The sequence below is a fragment of the Pteropus alecto genome, unplaced genomic scaffold (genome assembly GCF_000325575.1).
Source record: "Pteropus alecto unplaced genomic scaffold, ASM32557v1 scaffold24, whole genome shotgun sequence".
Lineage (NCBI taxonomy): Eukaryota > Metazoa > Chordata > Mammalia > Chiroptera > Pteropodidae > Pteropus > Pteropus alecto.
In genome coordinates this window covers 23895503-23921188 of record NW_006439192.1, presented here as the reverse complement: position 1 = coordinate 23921188, position 25686 = coordinate 23895503, and the positions used below count along the sequence as shown (strand labels likewise).

The window sequence follows — 25686 nt, the reverse complement described above, 5'->3', positions numbered from 1 at the left end:
TATTATCACCTGACTTATTATATATTTATCTCTTTATTATTATTCTTTGTCAATTACAATGAAATTTCCATGAGATCAGACTTTATTCCTTTATGTAATAGGTACTCAATCAGTGTCATTGAATGAATGGATCCTTGCCAGTTGTTAAAGTCCTATTAGCAGTAATCAATCTACAGGGAGTCCCTAAACCAGGACCTATTCAGTATGCTGTACCTCGCATATGGCCTCTTTCCTGAGGAATAATAAGAATTAAAGAGATTTTTTATATGAATGGGAGACATGCTTTTTTTTTAAAGATTTACCTTCAAAATTTTAATAAGGGTATGTTAAAGCTGCACAAAACTGAAATATTCTCAAGTTTTAGATATGAGGTGATTACTAAGGAGCAAAAGAATATCTTTTAAAAAATGTAATAGTTATAGTCAAAATATGTTGAATTATTCTTGGAAGAATTTTAAGTAGCTTTTTTTTTCTTTTGAACATTATTGTAATTACTATTTCAAGGTGTTCTAAAATAATAGTTTCTATACCAAGTTTTTTCCTAAGCAAAATAGTTTATATAGTTTTTATACCATCACTATGTCGATAGGTGGCGTGTCTACTTAAATTTTAAAACTTGAATTCTTTTTTTTTTTAATTCTTTATTTCCTCACATTAAAAATCAAGTTTGTAAGACGTGATAATGTCAGATGTTTTCAACATTCCTGCAAGATAATGCTCACATTTGTTGTTTCCGTCTTATAGAAGATAGAGAATTCTTTGTTCAAGACCAGTTAGGCCACTTTAGAAACAGTAGGCCAGTTTTTCCTCAGACTTGTCTATCTGCTATCACCATCATATATATTTTTTCCATATCCACAGACCACTTACAAAAATTAATATTTTTCTTTAATATATTTATTTTGACACTGAACTTCATTTTTAAACCCAATTTTATATTACTGTCATAAATGAGAAACTAGTATAATTTGTCATAAAAAGAATATAATGTAAAAAAATAAAATTGATAATAAAATACTGTTAAGTTCTGCCTAGGTTCCCTTACATGCTAAAGTCTGAGTCTGAGGCTTGTTCTCTATATTAAAAATGGAGATTTGCCAGAGTTAAAGATTGTCATCTTATTATAATCAGAAGAACGAAAAGAGAACTGAAGAAAAAACACTTTTCTTATTGTGAGTGTGTGATTTAATTGTTCCAGTGTTCTCTAAATTCTCTCGAGTAACTCCTACAGTTATCTTGCACCACAAGTGATTTGAGTCCCATGCTTTGAAAAACATTCACCTTAATACTGTCAAGAGTTAATGAGATGATTGTGATGATTAATCTTATTCAGTTCTGAAAACCATCAATTTCCTGCAAAGCCATTGAGAGAGTCCCAGAGCCACCTTCTTACTGATTCTCAGTCTTGGACAGAGGGCAGCACGAGCCTGGGAAAAGGCAACACTGGTAAGGGTGTTCTCGTTGGCTTTTTGGATATATTTTATTTTTAAAAGGTGAAAGTAGTGAAACAATTTCATTATATTACCTATAGGAATTTTGTTTTAAAGTCGGACTCCCAGTGTAAATTTAGAATTATTTTCAATAACATCTAATTGTGAAGTACTTTGATTTATCTCTATGAGCTGTAGAAAATCGTTTTATGAAAAATAGATCTACGTTGTATTTTTTTCAGTTTAAAGTATCAAATCTTTATTACTGAATATTAAATGATAGAAATAAACTCAAAATACAATTTTTAAATATAAAAATGTAATTGTTTCAGACAAAAGTTTGAAAAATATCTTAAAGGAGCTTAAATTATGCAATTCTTTTACTCAAGATTTCAATGCAATTTCAAAATGTCGAAGTGATTGCACAATTACCATAACTTTACCATAACTTTAGTTATTCATATTTCTTATTATTGTTATTGATTTTAATCTTTTGATTACTTTCTTGGTGAAGAACAAGCAAGGCTTTGAAGTCAGATCTGATTTCAAATCCCATTTTAGGCACCTGATCAGCGTGTGATATTTAAGTTACCCAATCTCTTTTAGACTGAGCTTCCTTATTTTTAAAATACTATTTATTTCTCAGGTTTGGGAAGGATTAAACAAAACAGTGTGATCATACATGCAGGTGTGAGTATATATGTGTGGTATCTCTATAAATGAGTACAAAACCATACATCCATGGGTAAGGCACTGTTAACCAGAAAATCTCCAGGTTGACTAATTTAACTTCTAAAATCTTTCTCCTTCATTTCTAGTCTTCCTTAAACTCTCTCCTAGTGCTGCCTAATTTTGGCATTGCACTTTAAAGTTTTTACTGGTTTATTTGAAATCTCTTTGGGATTTAGTGATGGCGAAAAACAAATTGATAGAATCCTAAGTAAAAATTATAAGGTCATTATTTAGTATATAATCAGTCATAGTCTCCTAAAATAGACTTTCTTTAAAAAGTTTTGTTCTTAAAGAATACACACACACACACACACCCTCTGAAGATCATTTGAGTATTCATAATTTGGTCTCTCTTCACCTTCAAACCTGCCATTTCATTTTACAATCTATGAATAAGTCTAAGCATTAGCTACATAAAAATTGATGATACCTATTTCCCTTTGAATCCATCAGCTTCCTTAGAGGCAAAGAAATGATGTATAGTTGGGGATCAGTTTTGGGGGTGAGTTTTGGGGGAGACAAAGAGCTCTTTCATTTGGAAGGGTTTCATCTTATAGTTCTACATTAAAATATAAGTGATTTCTTGGTTTTTATGTGCTGTTATGTTAGATTAATTTTTGTTACTTTAATAAATGCATAAGAAATTAAAGTTTAAAAGATGATGTAAAAGAAGAGAAACGAGAAAGATGAGATGAGAAAGGGCTCAAAAATTAGTTAGAATGAGGTTGGTCAATGAAAAATGAGGAAACGATGGCTTAAGATGATGTGAGAAGTTTGTGTATGTGTGTTTCTATATGACCATCTTATAAACATCTATATTATGTAGGGTACCTTTGGAAATATAGTAGGGGGAATAATGGATGAATAAACAAGTCTCTGCCTGTTTTGTTCAACAGCAACCCCAAAAATGCTAATTTATGTTCTTTCTTGAAGGTTTGAGCAATCCTGCATTAACCATGGAGAATGAGACTTAACTCTTCGAACAAAATAATTTTACTTTATGGAAGTAAGATGTTTTTCTTGTATTATTTTATATTTTTAACCTTTTCCAGTTCTCTTCGGGCAGAAAGGTTCCATAAACATTATTATTTATTTTTGAGTGTTTCACATTAACAGACATCTTAGCTGACCTTGAGATTGCATTAATCATGCTGGAGACCTCTGACATGGACTTAGCTTCAGTATTAGCTAGTATTTAGGTGAACTGTATAATAGAAATAAGTTGATGAGCAAAATTCATTTTTCTAGTAATGCATCAAATGACAAGGATTGATCCTAAGATACTGAACTTTACATGACAATTATCTTGTCATTTCATAAGTGTTCAATTTTTTATTTTTTTCTATCTTTCCAGATATACAGTGGTCATGTCCTTGACCATCCATTAGCAGAATTTCACTGAAAAGTACAAGATAATTATATCTTGTTAGCTTAAACCTGCCATTCTTATTTTTGGTCATAGTAGGACCTCCATAGCATGTGCCATCCTTAAAGTAATAGGTGTTCCAAATAATTTTCTTTAAACAATAATTTTTTAAACCTATATTTCCAAATCAATTTCTTTAATACATAATCTATTTATAAGTCTGCAGTCAATAAAAAGCTACAATAAAGAGTCCCTTTGGAACAAAGCCATAAATATCTAAACAAAATAAACAACTATATGTACCATTATAATAAACACAATATAAACATTAGTTATCAAGAGAACTCTATTTACAAAACTGCAATCCAGAATCCTGAAGTCTTATCTAAGAAAAGCAAGAGAGCAGCATCTAAAACACATTTATGTCAAAGTACTTCATTGGTATCTGAGGGCATTTTTTAAATTTGTGTTTGTTTTTAGCTCATTTTATTCCTCAAAATATTTTTTAATCTTTTTTTTTTTTTTAATGTTTTGTTTCGCTCTTATTCAGGAGCAAGATACTGATCTGGCAATTTGCCAGTTGACTAGTTTGGTTTTGGGTGACCACACTGTGGTATAGTAGGTCAGATTAATCATAATTACGGTTAGGATAGTGAAAATTTAATCTTCTTAATTTGGTTAAATATCAAGGAGACAATGTTAAATTTTGGAATGGAAATTAACAATGGAAATTTTAAAATGTAACTGTGAATGCACAAATATGAATCATTATAGTATCACAAATAAATATTTTGCAGAACCTAGTTCTGTAAAGCATATAAAGTTTCACAGGATTTTGAGTATTTGAATTATTAGATATAATTAACAGTTTGTGAGGTCATGTATTAAATATTTTACATATTTACATAGTAATATCATAGTATCATGTAGATGTCCACGAATTTTGACACAAGACCAGTATTGTGTTTGTTCACCATTATTCTCTACACTGCACAGTACCAGACACACAGTAGGTTCTAAATGAACATTTTATAAGTCAATGATAACATCACTAAAATCAAAACTCACTTGATTTTATTACATTTGCATATAAGACATTAGCAGTCATAATAACCAAATGACAGCATGAATCAGCTGCATTGACATTGAAGAAAAGTCATTTTCTAATGTAAGGTTTTTCATTCTATTGACATAACCAGTAAGAGATTTCTTTAAAAATTTAATTTGCTTAAGGTAGCTAATAATCCAAATAGTTTGTTTTTAATATAGATTTCTGATTTAAATCTCAAACAATTCATTCAGCGCACATTTATATTGAATAATATTACCTGATATTGATATACTTATGTTACTGGTATCTTCATATTCTCTTTTTGAACTGCATTAATAATCTGTGGGCTTTTTATAAAATATTTCTTAGCATATTTCCCAGGTAGTTATAATGTGCCTATATCTATAGCAATGCCAAACTGTAGATTAAATTTAGCCTATCCAACCTTCCTTGATACAATATAAACAAAAAATATTGTGCTTCTACGCACATAAAATTTCAAAATCATTTCTCAGTCCCTTTTTGAACTCAGTTGTCACTTCTAAATGCCAGTGGCCTCAGACAAATATAACAGTTATAACACTCAAATTGGGACCCCCAAATCAGTAGCATTGGCCTCACCTGAGTGCTTATAAGAAATGCAGAATTTTGGACCTCACCTTAGGTCCAATCATAAACTGCATCTTCTCTATTTTAACAAGATCCCATGGTCTTGTATATGCACATTATAGTTTGGGATTCATCGATGTCAAGGTCTAAATTCAAGAACTCATCTACTGAGCCTTCTAGTATAGAAAACATTTTATTTTGAACAAGGGATATTATCGCAACAATCAATGAGTTGTTTGTTGGATGAATGAGTTGTTAAGTGTTGGTTTTTTATATAGTTAATACAAGTGTTTCATTTTTTCCGTTTCATTTCAAGGGATCAATGTTGTAGATGGATGGAAGAGGTTTTCCACAGGAGAACACCATTGACCAGTCGCTCCCATTTCTCCTTGGCTGGATATGCAGATTATGAATTGATTAGTTCTCTCCAAGCAGTTGCTTAAATCATCACATTTTTATTCAATATACAGATTGTTTCAAATAACACAAATTCCTGTGAAATATTAAAAGTAATTATGGTTTATGAATCAAGGGCAAAAATATCGTCTATCATAAAAACTTGGAATAAATTCATGAGCCAGTTTCCACCCAAATATTTGGGTAGCACACTTTATCACATAAAAAGCCCATTAATCATCTGATTTTCTAATTTAAAAAATTAAGACAAAGATAATGAGATTTAAAAGATTTGAGGTCACATTATAATAATGTTTTATTCATTAGACATATTAGTTACCTATGGGAAGATGGAGGTAGCAAATCAGACTTTTATTACCTCTGATGTGAATCTGGTCTCAGAGAGAGTGAACTGTCATAACTAAGAATCCATTACAAATCCAAATGACCTACAGTTGAAGACCACCATGCATTTTTTGCTAGACTTTAATCTAATTTCCCTTTTGTTGCCTGCTTGAAAGGAAGTATATAATCACTGAGAGTTGAGCTCCCTGATAAACATTTGGCTAGAAAATTTTTGTAAGAGTGAATACATTTCTATTACATCTGAAACATGTTTTTCATATCTTTTAATTGAGGGAACATATAATAACAATTATGAGGACTGTTTTGTGATATTCTTTTGCTAGTTTGGCTTTAAAAAATCTTGTTAGTTTTCTTTGAACATAGCGAAAAATACTGAATTTTTGTTACGAATTCCTGATGGGTCAATAGATTAATCCTTCACTTTATGCCCTCTCATCAAAAGTATGAGTTAAACTATATAATTCTTCAAACACCTATGAAAATTATGCAAATCAGACAAAAAAATCATATACTTGTGGAAATTTAGTTCAGCGTGCTGTTTGAAAACTGAGTTTCAGATAAACTAAGTGGTGTGTTTGTTGATGCCAAAATGTTAGGCTTCACCATGAAGCTCTTGTGCCTTGTATGCACTATTTAAGAAAAAATGTTTTATTTTCCTCTTTTTCAATTTGATGGAGTGTAAGTTTTGTAAATGTTAGTGCTTAGAATAAGCTGTGTACATTTTTTTGGTACTGATTTTCAGAATTTAAAGTGGATTACCTTTTAAAACTATGTAGATAAGGAACTGGTATTTACTAAAAAAGAAAATGGTATTAAACTTTTCAAAATCTGAGGCAAAAATTCAACACAAAATAGACTAGAAGGCCAGAGGATAATGGAGCAATAGATCCTTGCAATTACTCATCCTTGCTAAAAATATAGTTTCATATTAAATGAGTTAATGGAAGAACTAGTGTCGGCCCAGTCCATTTTCTAGATCATTTGAGTGTAAGAATGCCAAGGATGGCAGTCTTTTTCAGATTTTTTTTTAAAGCTAAAGATTTTGATCTGACAATCTGGTTCAAGAAATTTCAGAACATATGATACATTTTTACCTTTCTCTTAAGGCATTTTTTGGTCACCATCTTTCATTACCTGAAGTGCCAGGTTGGAACCTATAACTACTGCTAGAAGTCTTAAGGGCAACAGCATCACATGATGTATTAAGAATTATATGCAGCCAGATATTTTTAAAGCACAGTACTATAGCTGTTTTTATGGAACAGGATTAAGATATTCCCTCCGACTAGAAGCTAGGAAAGGAAAAAGGGATTTTTTTTTTTATTCTTTATTTTGCTAAAGTACTGTTAATCTTTCCCCCATTTAGGTCTTTCATGTAATTTTTGGAATACATAAGTACGCATTAGAATCAGATTTGAAAAATTTTTAAAATAAAATTTCTTTAAGTTGTAATGGTTCTTTTTGTTTCTCACAGTGAATAATTTTTTTAGTTTTAATTCTAAGGGGTTATAATTTTTAGAGATGATGGCATATCTCATTAGTTATGTAGTATTTTACTTGAGTCAATAAAACAAATACTTACATTTTGTACATTTTTAGAAAATGTACTTTAAAATATTTAAAATGTTTTTCTTCAGAAAGACATCTTATACTTCAACTGTCCCAATAATCTATTAAACTAATAATTTTGATTTCTCCAGTTTTTAGAGGCTCTACCATACAGGTATCAATATTTAAGAAACTGTTTAACTTGATACAGGTATCAATATTTAAGAAACTGTTAAATATTGTACAGATGCATCATATACATTAATCAATTTTGTTTAGTAAGGGTTTTTTCAAAGATGAATTATTTTCTCTAGACACATTTCTTTGGTCTACATTCAAGCAGCATGATCTAACGTCACCATCAGAAAATGGCTTTGCTTGGCTAACAAATGGGCCACTTATAAACATACTTTGGTTATGGCCACATTTTCATTTTTTTATTTTTGTGAATAAATTATGCTGTGATATTCTATTTTAAAATTTCTAATTCTCCTGTTGCTTTCCCATGAGTTGGGAATATTGTGATGAGTCCTTAGTCTGGTTATGTCAACATATATTGTATTTTTTTTTTTTTTAGCACAGTTATAGTCTCATTGCATGATAAACAGCATTTTACCATTAATTTGATAAGATAATCCTTACTTCAATGTGCCTTAAAAGCACACCATTCAAAGTGCACTTTTAACACAATGGGTATGAATTGGTAACAGAAATAATAAAATATTGTGATACAGAGATATCAGCACTCCAAATGTCGTCGGGTCACATCTACATCACCCATTTTGTAGCACAAACCAAGCAGAAATGTAACATGATAACAACATCACAGGCAGTTTCTGTAGCAGCTACTCAACTCCTCTAGTGTAAAAGCAGTCATAGACAGTATATAAATGATGAGTGTGGCTGCACTCCAACAAAACTTTATTTATGGACACTAAAATTTGAATTTTATATAATAGTCACATATCAGGAAATACTAATTTTTTCCCCAACCATTTTAAAACTGTAAAAACCATTCTCATCTCACTGGCCATACAAAAACAGGCAGCAGACGGTTTTGGCCTGCAGGCCATAATTTACTGACCTTTGCTCTATTAGATTTAACAGAATATGGTGAACCCAGAATTAATGGCTCAGGAACACTAAAAGTTTATCAGCCAAATATCTCTTATTCAAAAGCTAGATTTAGTAAAGGTCATAATGTTCTTATAGAAGTTATAAAAACATATTATTTCTTAGAGACAGAAACCAAAACTGATACAAATTATGAAATCGAGCAACTAAAAGGCTACTCAAAAGGCAATCTTTATAATTTTTTTTAAGGTGTAAATCAAAATAAATAGAAACCAATTAGATACCTGCTATATTGTGTCAGCTTTAAAAAGCCATGATGTTATACCAAATGCATTTACTTCGAGGTAATAAGTCAACACTGTTGAAATGCAGAAGGCTCAGATTGATTTTTCAATTAAGAGATTAGCCTTAGTTTATGAAATTACTGTTTTCTGTTCAGCTGCCCCTCAATGTCCCCCAAATATTTCCAAAACAAAATTACCAGTCATCAACATATAAGAAAACATTTCTGAAGCCTTTATTTACAAAAGCTTTTAAAAACAAATACCCTCTGTTTTGCAAATAATGTTTTGTTTAAAAAGGACCACCCAGTTACAGCATTGTAATATGAATAAAGAATGTACAAGGAAAACAAACCAATGTGGCTAACATTTGGAGATTTGCTACTATTACTGATTGAAGTGTAGATAACACACATCATAACTTGTAGTCCATCACTTCAGGGTACAGTTAATGATTACCAAAATGTCTTCCTACACATGCTCTGGTCTGGTCACATTCTGCATGGCTAAATATTTCACAGTCTCTTTTGTCAATATATATAAAATAGATTGTAAAGATATATACAAAAAATAAACAAGCATTACACTCCTCAGGTAATTTTATTAGCTATATATATTAGCTATATGTGTATATGTATATAGCTAATATATATAATTTTGTATTTTGTTTTGTACCAAATCTCTCCATTATTTATCTTTGTAGCAACTATGAAAGCACAATTTTTTTGTCTTCTAATTTAATTTGGTACAAAATATACCTAAAGACTTGCTATCTTTGGACTTTAATGAAATTGATTTGTGGAATCAACAAATCAAGAGCATCATAAACATGGCCATAAAATTTTTAAAAATTAAAAATAAAGGTAAACAGTGATGGAATAAAAAGAAGCAAATCAAGGGAAGTGTGCTATCATAAAATAACTGTAGCTTCAACATCCTGGATACCAGTGTCCTGGCAGACAATAAACATCCAATCACAAGGGATTTTTCCTGAAGGGTGTAAAGCTGGTTTGAAAAAGTCTTCAATCACAGAGCAGCCTACACATGCCAATTAGAAACTGACAGACACTAGATGTGCTTGGAAGATTAAATATTAAGTATAGAAACAGCAGTTACTAAGCTCCTCAGTAGTTTTTTGTCTTTTTTTTTTTTTTGTAGTCTTGCTGAGTCAACCATTTGCACAATGCATGTGCTATATTCCATGGGTCAAAAACAAGTAAATACTGTATAAAGTTGGCAGATGGTCATTTTTCCAGCTAAGAGCAAGAGAAAATTTCTGATAAAACAGAGGATTTGAGTCAGAATCACTCTCTAAAGTGCAAAATTGATGGTCCACAATTTCAAATAGCTAAAACTCCTGCAGAATGGAACGGAGACATGAAACAGGGAAATAAATTACAGTCAGTGCTAGTTAATTTAGGAAAGGGGAAAAACAAACCAAGCTCAAGTAGGTAAAGTTGGTATGATGTAGCTTTCCCACTCTGTCACACACGCCTGCTAACAAGTATTAAGGCCAAATTTAACCTGAATGCTTTTCTATTTAAGTTCTGAGATAGGAATGCTCATACTTAGCAGTGAAAGGCAGAAAATAGAATGGGCTATGAAAGAGAAAAAAAAAAAGTACTTTCTATTGTTCAAGGGATTCAACCAGAGATAAAAACCTATATACAAGCATGTGTGTAGCTCAAATAAAATAAAAATAAAAGGACTATTTCATGTCATGACTGCTTGTTGGCTTCCTCTTCATATGCATTCCCTGTGCCATTCTGTACATAGGATGAACCAGAACCAAGGCCATACAAATGACCACAATATTTGGCATCATCAATATGATCTTCAAAGAACATCTAAAAAGGAATTTTGGGGGGAAAAAAAAGATAATTTTAACCAAAAGGTACAACTGGTAATTTATATTTCAGCAACGTAAGTATTGACTGATCATTAACTATAATGACAGCTCTTTTCTATAGTGCTCCTTTGAAGCCACACATTTAAATCCAACGAATTAAACTGAGGTTTCAAAAAGTACAGAGCTCAAAAGAAACCGAAGAAAAGGACTACAAAAAAATGTATAAATGTATGTCTTTCCTATTAACATTTAGACTATTTTTATGAGAACTAGTAATCATGGAAAAATGGCAGACATTTTAATTTCATATTTATCGGTAAATATGAATGAAAATGGGGGCAGGGAACATTTAGGTTTATAAGGAGCCTTGAGTCTATGTGTAAGGCTGAGTTGGCTAAAAACAATGTTCTGGACAGTAAAATCTGAACATTCACACTAGGTTACTATCCTTGAAGAAGCCAAGAAAAAGAACAAATTAGCAGAGAATTCACCATTCATTGAACAATTAAGGCATTTTTAAAATGCAAAGCAAAAAATCCAAAAGGTTATTTTAATTCTGTAACGTAGCACTGGAAAGAAGTACAAAACATTTACTTTCCTGAATAGACAATCTAAATCACTTCTCAATCAATACCACTTGGCAAAACAGCTATTGTGCTTTCTATTAATACATTTTGACAAAAACTTTTAAATTTCCAGAAAAGTTCTCAGTCAATTCTTTAATGTCTATGAGGATATACTCAAAAGAATTTTACAGTGAATATTTTACAAGAAAACTTTTTTGTAAGCAAAAAAGCCCACTGTATTTTGTTTTTGCACAAATTTTTCTTTGCATTTACCTATAGCGAGGCATACCTGTGCATATCACTTAACCTAAGGGTAGACTTGGGTTCATTAAACTTCGTTCTTCCATACCTAACTTCTTTATATTTGAGGAATTTATCTCTGTCTTTTACCATTTAAGGAGGGTTTGCCCAATATGATTTTTGATTCGACTACTACTTCAGACTTATTTAACCATTTTAGAATTCAAAAACCACTTGGTAAGACTCAATCAACTAAAAAGCATGAGTCCTACTCTCTAAATCCTTAAGTAATGAAGAATGGCATGAGAGAATATTTTTACGGGCACTTTAATGTCTAAGATGAGGCAATGCCAGGAGAAGCTTAATATATACATGGATTCCATGACTTGGCAGAATCAGCATTGATGTGGTCTATAGAAAGAATTCTCTCACTAGTAATGTATGTGACCTTAGATTAAAGTTACTAGCCTATGGCCTGTTTTCTCACCTAAGAAATAATATGGCTGGAGTGACATGATTTCTGAGGCAGTTTAAATTTTTAAATTTTTTAGTCTACAAAAATCTTATTTTTTTAAAATTTCCTTCTGAACTACATTTTAAGATTACTTATATTTGAATACTTTCATTCAAGTGTGGTTGATCTGACTTATATGGTACTGCTAATTATATATTTACTTCATATGTATTTCTTGCCCCAAAATTTTCGCCATAAGATAGTGTTCTCAACCTAACAACCGAAAAAAAGGCACTCATGTCTTCATACTTCTCTCATTTTGAAAAAGGCCATTCCTGTAAGCAATGAATCAGATCCTGCCTGATGCTGTGGTCCTATCCGTTCCAGCTCTAACTGTTCAGCAACTTCCTGTAAACCACCCTAGAAGACAGAAAAATTGCCTGTCAAAAGAGAGAAACATTGCAATGCCTGAATTCACAAATTATATAACTTGGACAATGACCAAAATATAAATGAACTTTAGAATGTACAGATGGACCTTAAGACTGGGAAAAAAACAATGTGAATTACTAATATATTTGTTGAATGTAGGTGAAATTTATAATTTAATAGAAAATTAGATCTTAATTGGAAAAATTTATCTTCATCATAGGCTCTAAGGCATGAGACAGGTAAATAACTTTCTTAAATATATGGGGAAGCAGATCATATACAAGGTAACAGGTATACAGAGTAACTTTTATCAAGTACATTCAGTTGATCCAGCCATCGATCAATTATTATAAAACTGACTTGTAGGTTATCTTCAAATTTTCTTAACCTAACAGCAATGTAGTTTCATCCAAATAATTTGTACAAAACAAAGCTATCATGACTAATCAAATCTGAAGAATTCACTAAGTGCTTAACTATGGTTTTGTTAGTTAAAAAAGGAAAAAGAGTATGTTGTTACAAGACTACAACTCCTTAGAAGGGTCAGCTAAAATATGCTTACGTTAATATTGCTAGGATTAAAAAAGAAAGATGATGAGGGTGAAAGAAAGGAAGGGAAAGAATAAAAGACAAGGAAAGAGGGACACTGAGGGAAGAGAGAAGAATAACGGGAGCAGAGAAAGTAAAGAAATAAAAATCAGGAACAAGGACAAAACGAACACAAGAAATTCTTATCTAAATTATGAATTCCTCTACTAGCAAATTAGCCTTTCTCTATGTCACAGCTTGAAAAAGTACTTCGCATAGCAGTTGCTTCTGTGCTAAAAACAGCATGAGGATTAGGTATCATTAGCAGCTGCTTAGGAGAGCAACAGAATTCGGTTATTCCGAATGATGTACTATAAGTCAAAAAGCACCTCTGTTTATACATAAATTTTAAGACAGCAGGCCACTCAGGGTATACTCAGAATCTCTGGTATACTTGGAAATTTTCCAACATATACATAATAAATGATGACTGGGTTCTGTTTCCAAAACTGTCATTGTACAGCCACATTAAACACAAAGCTCTTGGAATCTCAGCATGTAATACTTTCAGGGTGTGAACTGAGTTTCTAGGGTAATAAGGATATCCTATTGCAAGTTCATTTGAATCACAGCTCGAAGTCTCTTCAAATTGCACAGAATTCTGCTGCTCTTAAGTGCTACAAACATGAAGTAATCTTTGTCAAAAATTTCACTGGTTATATGGCATATCCTATAATGAGGCAAGTAGACACTGGCCATATTACTACTTCTCTTATGATTTTCAGTTAATTTGTCAAAAGCCAAGTTTCCTATTCAATTCCTAAATGATTTCTTTCTGTGTAAAAGTAATGCTCTTAAAGTTTTTACCATCTCCTAAAAGTATAACTTTATTTGTACTTCTAAAAACCTGGTGAGGAAAAAACTTGATCAATCCTGATATAGGTTCTATGAGGCAACCACTTTACTCTTTTTTTACGGCTTAAAAACAAATACACCTGAAACAAAACAAAACAAAAAAACAACTGACTGTATTCCTTAGGAATCTGTGCCACCATAGGTGAATTCATTCTCAAATGTAAGAAGTACTTTTCCTTATAAACTTTCCCTTTGAAAGAATTAATGTTCTAAGTAACAATTACACACATTAATCAGTGTCAGAATGTAAGTTACTGTCTAGTTAGGACCAACACATTTACTGTAACACTTACTACTAATAAACTGACATCTTTGGACCAGGAAAAAAACCAAAATCCCTTTTAACTATGTCATTTAATCCCTGGAACATGATTCTAGGACATGACCCAAATTTCTCCAGCCAAGATAAGCAGCAGAAACTTTTTGCCTCACTACTGACTACCATCTGCACATTGCTGGCCATCTTGGATTTTTTCTTGCAAAGATAATGTCCATGTTGGGAGCGTGGACTTGAACTGTGCAGGAGAGCTTCATAGTTTCTATGCTGTATGATTTTTAATCCGGCAAGCAATGACAAAAATCTGATCCTTCAACTGAATTTTACTGATAACTTACTCTGTCAATATGTATTAAAAAATTTCCTATAAAGCATTATTTATTCAAGCAAAAGAATCAAATGACCAGATGATACAACTGCATTTAATATAAAACTATGGGGTTTAAATCAACATCCCAGCCTAGGATCTTATGTCAGTCACTCGATCTGAATAGTGTGCTGATTACAGATAAAGCTACTCAAAGCCTTACTTTGAGGTTTTTGCAGCTCTTCATGAGGTACTTCACATCATAAATGACAGGAAAAAACAACCGAAGGATCTCAAAGAAGTCAAGTTCTTCTTCAGGCAAGTTAGAGTTGGTCAGGATTTTGATTAAGTAGCCAAAGTCATAACCACTGAAAAAAGGGTTAAAAGTATACAGAAGAGGGACCATAAATACCATAGCGATGAAAAACTTTTTCTGATACAAATTTTAAGTGAGTCACAGAGTAGACAAAAAAAGAATTGACATACACAAAAAAGTGCACAAAAGAACAGAGAAAATATACATGTTCACAATTATAATGGAAAAATGCCATCATCTTACACACAGTGGTAAGACTTTGTCACTTCATCATTCAGTTATCAATATGCAAATCTCTACTACCATCCCAAGCTGTAGACACTAAACTATTTTGATAATGCTTGAATAGAGAACTCTTTAAGAAGAGTATCAAATTGCCCACAGTAGATGTCTCAAAAAATTTAAATAACTATGCAAATGGAGAAATAAAAACAAAGATGGATGGAAAGTTGGCCAAACATGTCAAAGGTAGCAAGAGAATTGGCTTTCGGAAGGCAAAAATAATGCAAATCTTCCCATCTTTAATAAAGAAGTCATATATTTCAAAAATCCAGAGTTAATTTCCTACCAAATTACTTTAACTTCCCTTAAGTGGCTTTATTAATAAATATTCTCTTCTCCCAAAATTTTCTGTTCCTTATGATGGTTCCCCAAGAGATACTAATAGGAATGCTGCATATGAAAGAAGTGATGGCAGTAAAGACGGGGAACTACTATCTAGAGCAGGAGTCCCCAACTCCGGGACTGTGGACCAGTAATGGTCCTTGGACTGTTAGGTACTGGGCCAATAGCAGGAGGTGAGTGGCAGGCAAACTAGCGAAGCTTCGAAGATCTGTATTAGCAGCCGCTCCCCAGTGCTAGCATCACCGCCTAAACTCCACCTCAGATCATCAGGCATTAGATTCTCATAGGAGCACCGGTCCCTGGTGCCAAAAAGGTTGGGGACTGCTACCTAGAGGATAAATTACATACTCCCACTATGTCAAATCAAGATCTCCTATACCTATTGTTTGGCTTTTCCAACAGCTATATATCTCCTTACATTCCTGTGGAACTATTATACACCATCTTTTCCCTGTCTAACTTTCCTTCAAAGACCTTTACAGATGCCTTCCCTGAAGAGCCCAGCTCTCAGATTTCTTACACAAGTTGTTTTCTTGTACTATCCTTTAAAATGCATGTATTGTTTTTTCCGAGTTTAAAGGGGAGCAAACTTTTAAAAATATATTTTCTTTATTGCATATAGTTGGAACTCAACTAATATTTGGTGAGAAATGTTATTAACATATCTTTGAGGGATGCAAAGTACAATTTCTATTTGATATTCAGAATTTTACCAATTTAAAAGAAAAAAAACTTTACACTGAAGACCACTAAGAAATATCAAGGTATAATAAACAGCAGAAACTTTTAAATTTTTGGTAGTTGGCAAGGAAGTAACTCTTCTACTTACTAAAATATAAGTCAATATGGCATTTGTTTACTACTAGTAAAAGATTTTATTACAGTTTAGGATTTATAAAGTTCTTAAATTGGTCTTTACTAGAAATAGATTATAATATGAAAATATTCAAATGTATCAGTCTAATCTAGACTCTAAATTCTAAGATGAACTCTTTCTGTTTTTGTCCATCTTAATACCCCCAGTGTCTAGAACATTGTATTTGCTCAAAGTAGTTTTTGAATGAAAGACAATGTTATATATAGTAAAAGGATAGGACAATTTTTTCCCCATTCTTTTGTATCCTTATGACCATAATAGTAAAAAGAGAACTTCAAAAAACATTCCTCAAATTAATAGAGACTAAAGCTTCGTCTCCTGAGGTACAGGTTCAAATGGAGAATAGAGAAAAAGATAACAGGTAAGAATTAGTACATTCAATACCTCCAACTCAAAAATTACTGCTTAGTACCATGCCAAAGTTTACAATATAAAGTCATTCCACAGAACAGAGCTGGAAATTGTAAAGCATGCAGGAAGCTCTGTGTGAAAAGTGGGCCAAGTATAAGAACATTAACATCTACATAATACAATGCTTTTAAAACCATAAAAAGTTAAATAAATTCATTTCCAAGGCTACTTTTAGTCCCTGGGCTGCCAGTTTAATTTAGTTTACTTAGGAGAAAACTTTCTCTTATCTGGAAGTCTACTTTACTAGATGGTTTAAATACGTTATTTTTGATCATTAAAACAATTCTGAAAGATATTAAGTGATGTCTTCCTGATCAATTTAAAAAGAAAATTAAACTCTACGACACACCCACCCCAGCATTCTTTGCCCCTCTACAGCACTATCATCACCTAACAAACCACAATATAAATTTCATCATATAAAAAAGTGTATGCTTATGCCTACCAGAATGTAAACTCCATGAGAACAAGGATTTTAGCCTCTTGTTCATAGCTTAATTCCTAGAATTTTATCACAGTTCTTGGCATATGGTAAAGTATTTTTTAATGAATAAATGGTTTTATTTGGGCTTGGAAATGTTCAATAACTCTCGGTAACACATTCCAAATGGCATTGCTGGATTTAAACCGAGATCTATTTTTCCAGCCTGTACCCTTCCCACTATACAATACTGTCTCTCGTATGCTAAAATGGATCCCATGTTATTAAATAACCGTTAAGTAGGCCAACATCTGTCTCTTAAGAGTTAGGAGACTGCTATAGGCGGCCAATTCTTTGTAGAACTAAGCCTGAAATTGCTAAAACAGTGACCCAAGCCAAGTATGGTAACACATATGCTATTTTCAATGCAAAAATCTTTTTACCTATGAAATGATAACCATTTGACCCCTTCACAGAGGACCACTCCTGATGTCATAAGAAGTTCTGCAAAGTACTGGGTCTCAATTCCTTCCTCCTCATGTTTTTTAAACTGGATACCAGATGTTGTTAGTAGCTCTATAGAGTCCTGGGCATACATGTCCTCCCTGGCAAGAAAAGAAGACAGACAACATTCAAAGTGCTTTACTTCAAACTATTTTTCCCGACTTATATCTACCACAGTGCCAAAAGCAAGAAAGATTCACTTGAATCTAGTTGTTCCAATGTTTCATATATATGAAAGGAAAATACAATTTAAATAAGCAGGACAATATCTCAAGAGAATTGTTCATACATTAAATAATCATTCAAAACAGTCCAATAGTGAGATTTTAATCTTTGCTATTAACTCAATTTCATCAGCTTTTCACAAATTAAATAAATTTAACTGAGTCTGAAAAAGGGGTATTCTTCTCATTGGGGACTACTACCACAAAGAAACAGACATGTTCTTTTCAGGGACTTTCAGTCTTAGCAACCACTTCAATGCTGCCAGATGGAGCTGTAGCAGCAGGGGTGAGGACCTATGTTTATCTACCAAGCTCTCAGCAGCACCAGAACAGAGACCAAATGAAAAACATCTGATGTGGCTGAGTTGTACTATATTCTGTATTAAAGAAAAAGGAAATGCCTCCTTTCATTAATAAGAAGCCTTTCAAAGGGCTCCAGTAAACTGCTTAAAATAAAGGAGTCTGCTATAGCAACAATAACTTTTTCTTCTAATGTCTTCATCCTTGAAGATTACCTTCTAAAAGTCAAGCCAGGAAATCTAAATATAAACCAATCTTTCAAGATTTTACTAAAGCCAAAAAGAAAGCCATCGCTTAATTTCCAAGCACACATAGGTATCTAAAATATTAAATTAAATTTTAAAAAGTAATCAAAATTAAGGTATGTTTCTGAGGATAAATAAAGTATTTTGTGAATTGCCCATTAGACTTTTTTATTTACTTTTTACACTGTAAGAATGCTGGTTTCTAGCAGCCAGCAAAAGACAATCCTATTAAAAGCTTTAACAAAACTAATTAAACTAAAAGAAACATCATACTTGGGCCAAAATGTATTCTTATGGTCTATTTTCTGGATATCAATTTGTCTTCTAATGTCTGAAAAATAACAAAACTAGCCACTGAAATATTTGAAAACAAGAAAACCGCAATAATCACTATAAGTCAAAATTTCCCCTGGTAAATTCTTTCCAAAGGATATCTGAATAAACCCAATATAAGTTTTTTCATTAAACAATAGGTATTTATTGACTGACCTTATTAAACTAAAAGTATGTACCAAAAACAACTAGAATCTCATTAATCAGGCCCTGATGTGCACGCTGAGGCATGCTTTAGCAATTATAACCAACCAAAGGCATAACAGATTCTTTCTTCAGGCTCGCTTTATTCTGGGCCATATTTCCTTTACTTTTAGTTTGTCTCTCTCTCAATCGAAACGCAAGCTTTAAGAAGGAAATGATTTTTGTCTGTTTTGTTCAATGTTATATCATCAGATCAAAAAACATGTAAAGTGGAACAGTGATTATTGTACTATTTCAATCAGTATTTCCCAAACTTGCCCAATGATAACCATTCAGAGAGCATACCAAAAATAGGGACTCCTAGGTCCCAAATCTAGAGTTACTGAATCCCAATCCTCAGGAGAGACACCTGGATGAATACCTCAGGTGTTTTATGATCAAGGAAGTGGTAAATAAAAATATGTGTATAAATTCTTTGTGTGTGCAGTTCCCATAGCTCAATGCAGGTAAGTTAATGTACTGTCACGTAAATTTCACTGGACTAAATATTTTATCATTTGGAACCAATTTCATATTTTATAATACCCATGTCATTAACAAGAGAAAGTTGGAACCCCATGCAGGTAAGCTAAATAAATCTCCAAATAGGAAGAAAACTTCCTGTGGTAAGGGAAACTCAATTTTCTACATAGACTGTCCTTTTCCCATGGTGCCCACTTAAGTTTTAAAAATCATTCCACCCTGCCTTCCCCACCCTCAAAAATCCTAGCAAATGTAGGAAAATACTCTAATTTCAAAGAAGTAGTTAAAATATTGTTTAGTTAAAATATAAAATTTTCTGTAGGTTCAGGGGCTGGCTTACTGATTAGATCTATTCAGAACAGCAATGAACAGTAATGTGATTGTTCCTATCACTAAAGATCAACCAACTACTGAAGTTTAAGGTGGCAAAATATCCAATTATAACTGAACAGAAATAAAAGCATATACAAATCTCTAAAAAAGGTTTTCTAAAAAAGCAGATACAAGGCTGTCCCTCTCTTGTTAATATCCAAAAAAAAGACAGAAAATAACTCCACTAGGTATGCTAAATTCAGTAAAATGTATTGAAATTACTTCTACCTACAAATATAAACTTAGCTTACTACACAAATTCACATTTTTAAACAAATTCACATTTTTAAACAAGCAGATTAAAGATTTTACAATTTAGAAACACCCTCCAACCTCAATCCACTCCTGCCTCACCACACATTTTACATTTTTAAAAATGTAAACACCTATATAAATTTATGCTAAAAATCATAAGATAAGAGGCAAACTGGAATATAGGTTGTCACAAATACACAGATGGTAACTAAATTTAATATTTAATAAACTCAAACCAAGAACACAAATATGCCTCCTAAATCTGCAAAGGCTATGGAAGACACAACATAAACAGCCTGCAATACCGTCACTGACAACTGCCCTTCAACCTTCAAATGTGCATGATCTGTAATATAAAAGTCACCTTTGATTCTACTTTCCCTTGGTATTCTCCATCTCCTTTGCACTGCTGTTTTCCTAAATGAAGTATCACCTTCCTTTCTGTTACCACGAAATCCATGATCCCCTATAATCTCTACTACACTATTAAAATGATTCTCTTAATTATCAATTACTATAATCATCAAATTGATGGTTTTATAAAAATTTCATTCTCATCTCCTTTGACTTGTTTGTGGAATTCTACCCATAGCTTTCTTTTCTTCTTCACAGCTCGTCAATATTTCACCTTCAATTTCCATGTACATATCAACTCCAAATTCAGTCTGGAGAGAATTCCTTTGTATCGATAAGGTATCTAACAATTCTAATTCGTAGACTTTAGCAACAGGGAGCAGAAAGAAGACTTATGGGAATACTAAATTATAATGACCATGGCCAACTTTCCTCAACACTATATCTCTGTTGCCTAGCACAATTGATGGATGACATTTTCATTCTAGATACTCAATATAAAGTCAATTTTCGTCTTTACAATATCCACAATCCTGTTCATGGTGCTCTGTCTCCACATTAGGTAGTACCCATTTTATCTTCTAACAGACCTGTTCTTCTTAAATACTTTTCACTATATCCTTGTCCTTAAACATCTCCCAAGATATTAACATGAGTATAAATTTTAGCAAAATTTGGTATAGTAAATCTACAGCAGTCCTCTCTGTACATAAAAAAAAAAAAAAAGTCTTTCAGAGATTGTAATAACAAAGCAGTTTTTAGCAGAAAAAAGATGTTTCTAGATACAGAAAATGTCAAGTTTACCAAAACTGAGACAATAATAGGTTACCTCCTACTTATAGATTGAGATCACAACAGTATCTTTGTTAAAAACAATGTTCTAATGATGAGTTTAGAAAAAAAGTAACATGGAACAGAAGAAATGGTAAAGAAATAATTTTTAAAAGCGCTATCTTTTAGGAAAAGGATAAAAAACAATTTTCATTTCAGAGCTATAATACTTATAAAACATTATTATCAGTTTGAATAGAGATGAGTGCTTTTTACCTTCACAAGCTTCTGGTGAGTACATTATTAAATCCAACAGAGTAAACGGAGTCAGGATAAACACAATGCAATTATAAGGCATACTACTGCACCACTGACAACGCTAACCTCTAAAATCATCAGCCCTGCTTTTTAGATCTTTATACTATGCTAAACATAGCATTATTCTACAGAGAAAGAAAGGCTATCATAATGGCACTACCATTAATCGTTCCATATCTTCTTTTACTATTTTTCGAATCAGAGGTTACATTATATTACTCAAGTACAGTCTGTCAAACAGGACACTGCAATATTGTAACATACTGAGAATGTATTAAACATTTCTGCAACTTACAGTCAGTAAACAATCTTCCCTCACCCAAAACACTAAAATTCCCTAAGCTATCAAGACTATTCACCAATGATAAAGACTACAAGTAAGGAAATTGGATTTCGGGGTTTGAGTTAGAATTCAGATTATGGAAAATAACCTGCCAGATTCTAAATGAAACACTAGGTAAAAGGGTACTACTATTATCTCTCTTGTATGTAAGTTATAGGAGGTTTTGTGGGCTGATTTGGAAATATAGCTATTATATAACATTGATTTGAAAGGAAAATGAAACAAACTTCCAAGAAACATCTCACCACCTTTGATGTGTAATCTACTCATAAACTGGTATATGACTGTAATAAAAATCTCTTCACAAGAAGCATAACTATTACAACAAAGACATATATATTTCCAATTGTACACAGTTTGAAAGTAAAATTAATGTTGAAAGATTATTTTTTCTATTAGGAAGTATTTTCAAAACCCAAAGTTTTCTAAATTTCAAAGAAAGTGGTACACTTTTCACATAACAGCTCTAAAATTCAAGGTACGTGAATTTAAGTCTTCTTTATTCAAATTTTTCTGTCTTATAATAAAATGAAACTTAACCTTTGAAATTTTAGATTTTAAGTATTTCCAGAATAACTATGCCAAATTCATGTAAAATTTCATTCAGCAATACTTAAGGGAAATCAATTGCTACACTTAAACTAAAAAAAAAAAGTTTGTGTTATATTTATTTCCCACTTACGTCAAATTAAATTTAAAATTAAACTGCCAAGTTGAAGTTCCTGGAGGATATTCTCCTTGCTCATTCATAAATGTCAGTCCTAGCTGAATTATCTTTAACAAGTCTACATTACACCGCAATAGTTGGTACTGATAGTCAGCATTGCTCCTGAATTCTCCAATAGGTCTCGCAACCACACCTGGAAACTCGGTGTCCTGTAAAATAGTTTTAAAATTCATTATTTACTAAAAACCAAAGGCCTCCAATTCCTAGAATTAACAATTTTTAGCACAAGTCAAAGAACCCAGTTATAGATGATACTCTACAAACTGACATTGCATTACAAAGTACCTTTTAACTAGGAAGAGTATTACCTTTTGTAACCATAAAATAAAACTCTATGAACTTGAGTTTTTCTTACTTTAAATATCACATCAGTAAAAATTACTATGTATAAGATACACATGACAAATGCAACCAAGTACTCTATTCCCAAGAGAGAGGAAAAAAAAAATCATAAATTCATGTTTCTCAAGGAGTATGTGAAACTATACTATTGTAATGTTAAAAGCAATGAAGAACTGGTTAAAAAGAATAGAAAGGGCATCGTACTTTCCAATTACTTTCTCAGACAAGGTTTATCTAAACACTGAATCCTTCCTAATTTCTTGAGCTAAAATAGTCCAGAGAAAACATGCCACCCACTCATTCCTATAGAATGCTATCACATCTTTAATGTTGTCACGTAGTATCATCTGAGAAATAAGTGATCACTATCAATTTCTTTTGGATAAAAAAATTCAATTCTAACTACGAGAAGTACACTTTAATAAATAGTATGTTACCTATGTACATTCAAATATTTATATTTTAAGCAATCAACTTGCTCTTCCACACAGAAACATATTTGTTAAAAATACTGAGAAAATGATATATAAAATTCAAATTAGAAAGCTAAGAACAAAATCTAAATACCAAGTCACTATAAATAGTAAAGAAATTAAAACTTCTCTAAATTCAGTCAAACTCAACAACCACTTTATTTGGATGCTACGTATTTTGCTAGGTGTTAGAAGGACTAAAGACACTAACCCCTTGCTTTACAAATTATCTAGAAAACAGTATAGCAGCTGTAACAGATATGCATGATACAGTAGTAAAAAAGCAAAATAATTAACTGAGAAGACAGTCTAGGCAGATTGAACAGTATATGCAAAAGCGGTGTGTTCATGATATTCCACTGATTAAAAATAAATAAATAAATAAATAAATGATCAAACAACGAAAACTTGCAGATCAACATATCTCTGGGAGAGCTGATTTTTTTGTTTGTTTGAGAAAGACATCCAGGAGTTCCCAGCTTAGAGGAGCTCATCTGATATTATCAGTTAGGCCTTAGTGATGCTAGGTGCTGATCTGGTACTGGTAACTAGGTCCTAATGTTCTTCTGTTAAATATAAACAATTTCACACTTCAATATCAGACAAGGCAACTCCGGAATCATGACTGAACACAGACAAAAACATAAACATTGTTCAAACCATGAAACTTCCTTCCATCTTGGTTAATATGAGTAACCTGCTTTATAGCCTTAGCCTCACTCTAGTTTTCTCTCATTCTAGTTAATATTAAGATACCCTATCACAGAATCACCCCAGCTTCCTGACAGCATCCAATCCAAAGCCAAGTCCTGCTTCCTTAAGCCCTCCCTAAAACGCAAGCCCCAATCCTAAAAGTCCTTTTTAAAGCTCTCTTAAATGCCCCTTTTCCTCCAATGGCATGCGTTTTCCCTCACTCCAGTGAGTAATAAACCCAACTAGTCACATTACAGGTGTGTTCCAGGTGGTCTTTGATTGAAGGACATTGACAGAATTTTCTTTTCATAATTAAATAAATCCCTAAAAAAAAAATCAACCACAAGGACTGAATTCAAGATTTTTAAAATCCTTCTTCCCCTTCTATAAGAAATATTTTAAGGATATCTGATCATAGGCATACCATAGCGACGTAATTATATTTTCGGATAACTTGACGAATTTTCTTCATCTCTTCATCCAGGTTGCAAGCCCAAACTTCACAAATTCTTTGGCTATGATCTACAGTTGCTGCTGGCATAGTGAGGGCACAAGGAGTCTAGCTGCCAAGCATCAAAATATTATATTTGATTGAAGATTTGTTTCATAAAATATTTTATCCTTTATTTATGTACCTGTCACAAATAAAAACCAAAATAAAAACCAGCTATATCAGAAACCGGAATCAGAGGTAACTGAGTTGACAGAAATCTAAGAGATTACTTATTCAAAGTCCTTGATTCATAAGAAAATCAAAATTTTGGAAATGACTTGTCTAAAGTCAGTTAATCAGTAGGAAAAAAATGACAACAACACAGGTTTCTTGGTTCTAATATCAATGTCATGTAAAATAGTGTTTATTATGTGTACATACTAATCATTTAAAACTTTCCACTAATTAAAGACTGCTCTGGATTCAACTCAATGAATAAAACTTTATAAACACATCAATTTCCAGACAAAAATGAGAAGTAAAATACTAACACACGTGTGAAAAGATCAGATGTTACTACAACGGAATTAGTGTTTGCTTTTATTCCTCATTAACAGAACAGTCAAAATGTGATTTGATTACAAAATCTCCTTCACTGGCATTTATTCAAACCAGACTGGAGGGCACAAAACCAACTTAAAAAAAAAAAAAAAAAAGCTATTTCTGAGAAATAATTAACAGATAGCCACAGAGATTGTTTGAATGTCCATAACTGCAGGTGGGAGAAAAAAAGAAGGAAACAATGTGTATTTCAAACTGTTTCTAATTTCCTAAAAATGAGCATTTTCCCTGCTTACCAAACATACATCTCATGTTTCTGGGTAATAACAGTATACACCAAAATTCTGATTTTTGAGCAGGAAAATTCTTCATTTTCCACGCGTTTGAAAAAAATCACAACAAAGGTAAAAGAGGGAATTATGACCCCTCCCCCAAAATGCAGTCAAATGTAACCAAGTGCTCTAAGATCTAGGGACCCCTTTTTTATAACCCTCCCCACTACGCTAAACACAGACACACAGACACTTGGGAAAGACCCTATAGTTTAACACTGCTTTCCTCTATCTCTTCCCCGACGACAGTTCCAGAACTCCCAAAGAGGCACCAGAAACCCTCTCATTTACTGGAGGTAGCGTCTCCGTACTACAGGCTTCCCCCCAAAACGAGAAAACAGTACAGAAGCATTCAAGTCATAGATAACGC

At 32.4% G+C, this 25686-nt stretch overlaps 2 protein-coding genes across 2 annotated transcripts in view; one reads left to right on the top strand and one right to left on the bottom strand.

Moving 5' to 3' along the window:
- The window catches only part of ZDHHC2 (zinc finger DHHC-type containing 2), a 28680-nt gene extending 22965 nt beyond the window's left edge, over positions 1 to 5715 (top strand). The window contains exons 10-12 of the mRNA XM_006916424.3: positions 1334 to 1446; positions 3096 to 3168; positions 5505 to 5715. Of these exons, the coding sequence (XP_006916486.1) occupies positions 1334 to 1446; positions 3096 to 3136 (154 nt within the window). The 3' untranslated portion in view covers positions 3137 to 3168; positions 5505 to 5715. The remainder of the gene's footprint in view (positions 1 to 1333; positions 1447 to 3095; positions 3169 to 5504) is intronic.
- Positions 5716 to 9065: 3350 nt separating this feature from the next.
- The window catches only part of CNOT7 (CCR4-NOT transcription complex subunit 7), a 17219-nt gene continuing 598 nt past the window's right edge, over positions 9066 to 25686 (bottom strand). The window contains exons 2-7 of the mRNA XM_006916423.3: positions 24415 to 24625; positions 22438 to 22631; positions 17514 to 17675; positions 14645 to 14789; positions 12272 to 12382; positions 9066 to 10700 (exon numbers count right to left, since the gene is read on the bottom strand). Coding sequence (XP_006916485.1) covers positions 10572 to 10700; positions 12272 to 12382; positions 14645 to 14789; positions 17514 to 17675; positions 22438 to 22631; positions 24415 to 24531 — 858 coding nt within the window. The 5' untranslated portion in view covers positions 24532 to 24625 and the 3' untranslated portion in view covers positions 9066 to 10571. The remainder of the gene's footprint in view (positions 10701 to 12271; positions 12383 to 14644; positions 14790 to 17513; positions 17676 to 22437; positions 22632 to 24414; positions 24626 to 25686) is intronic.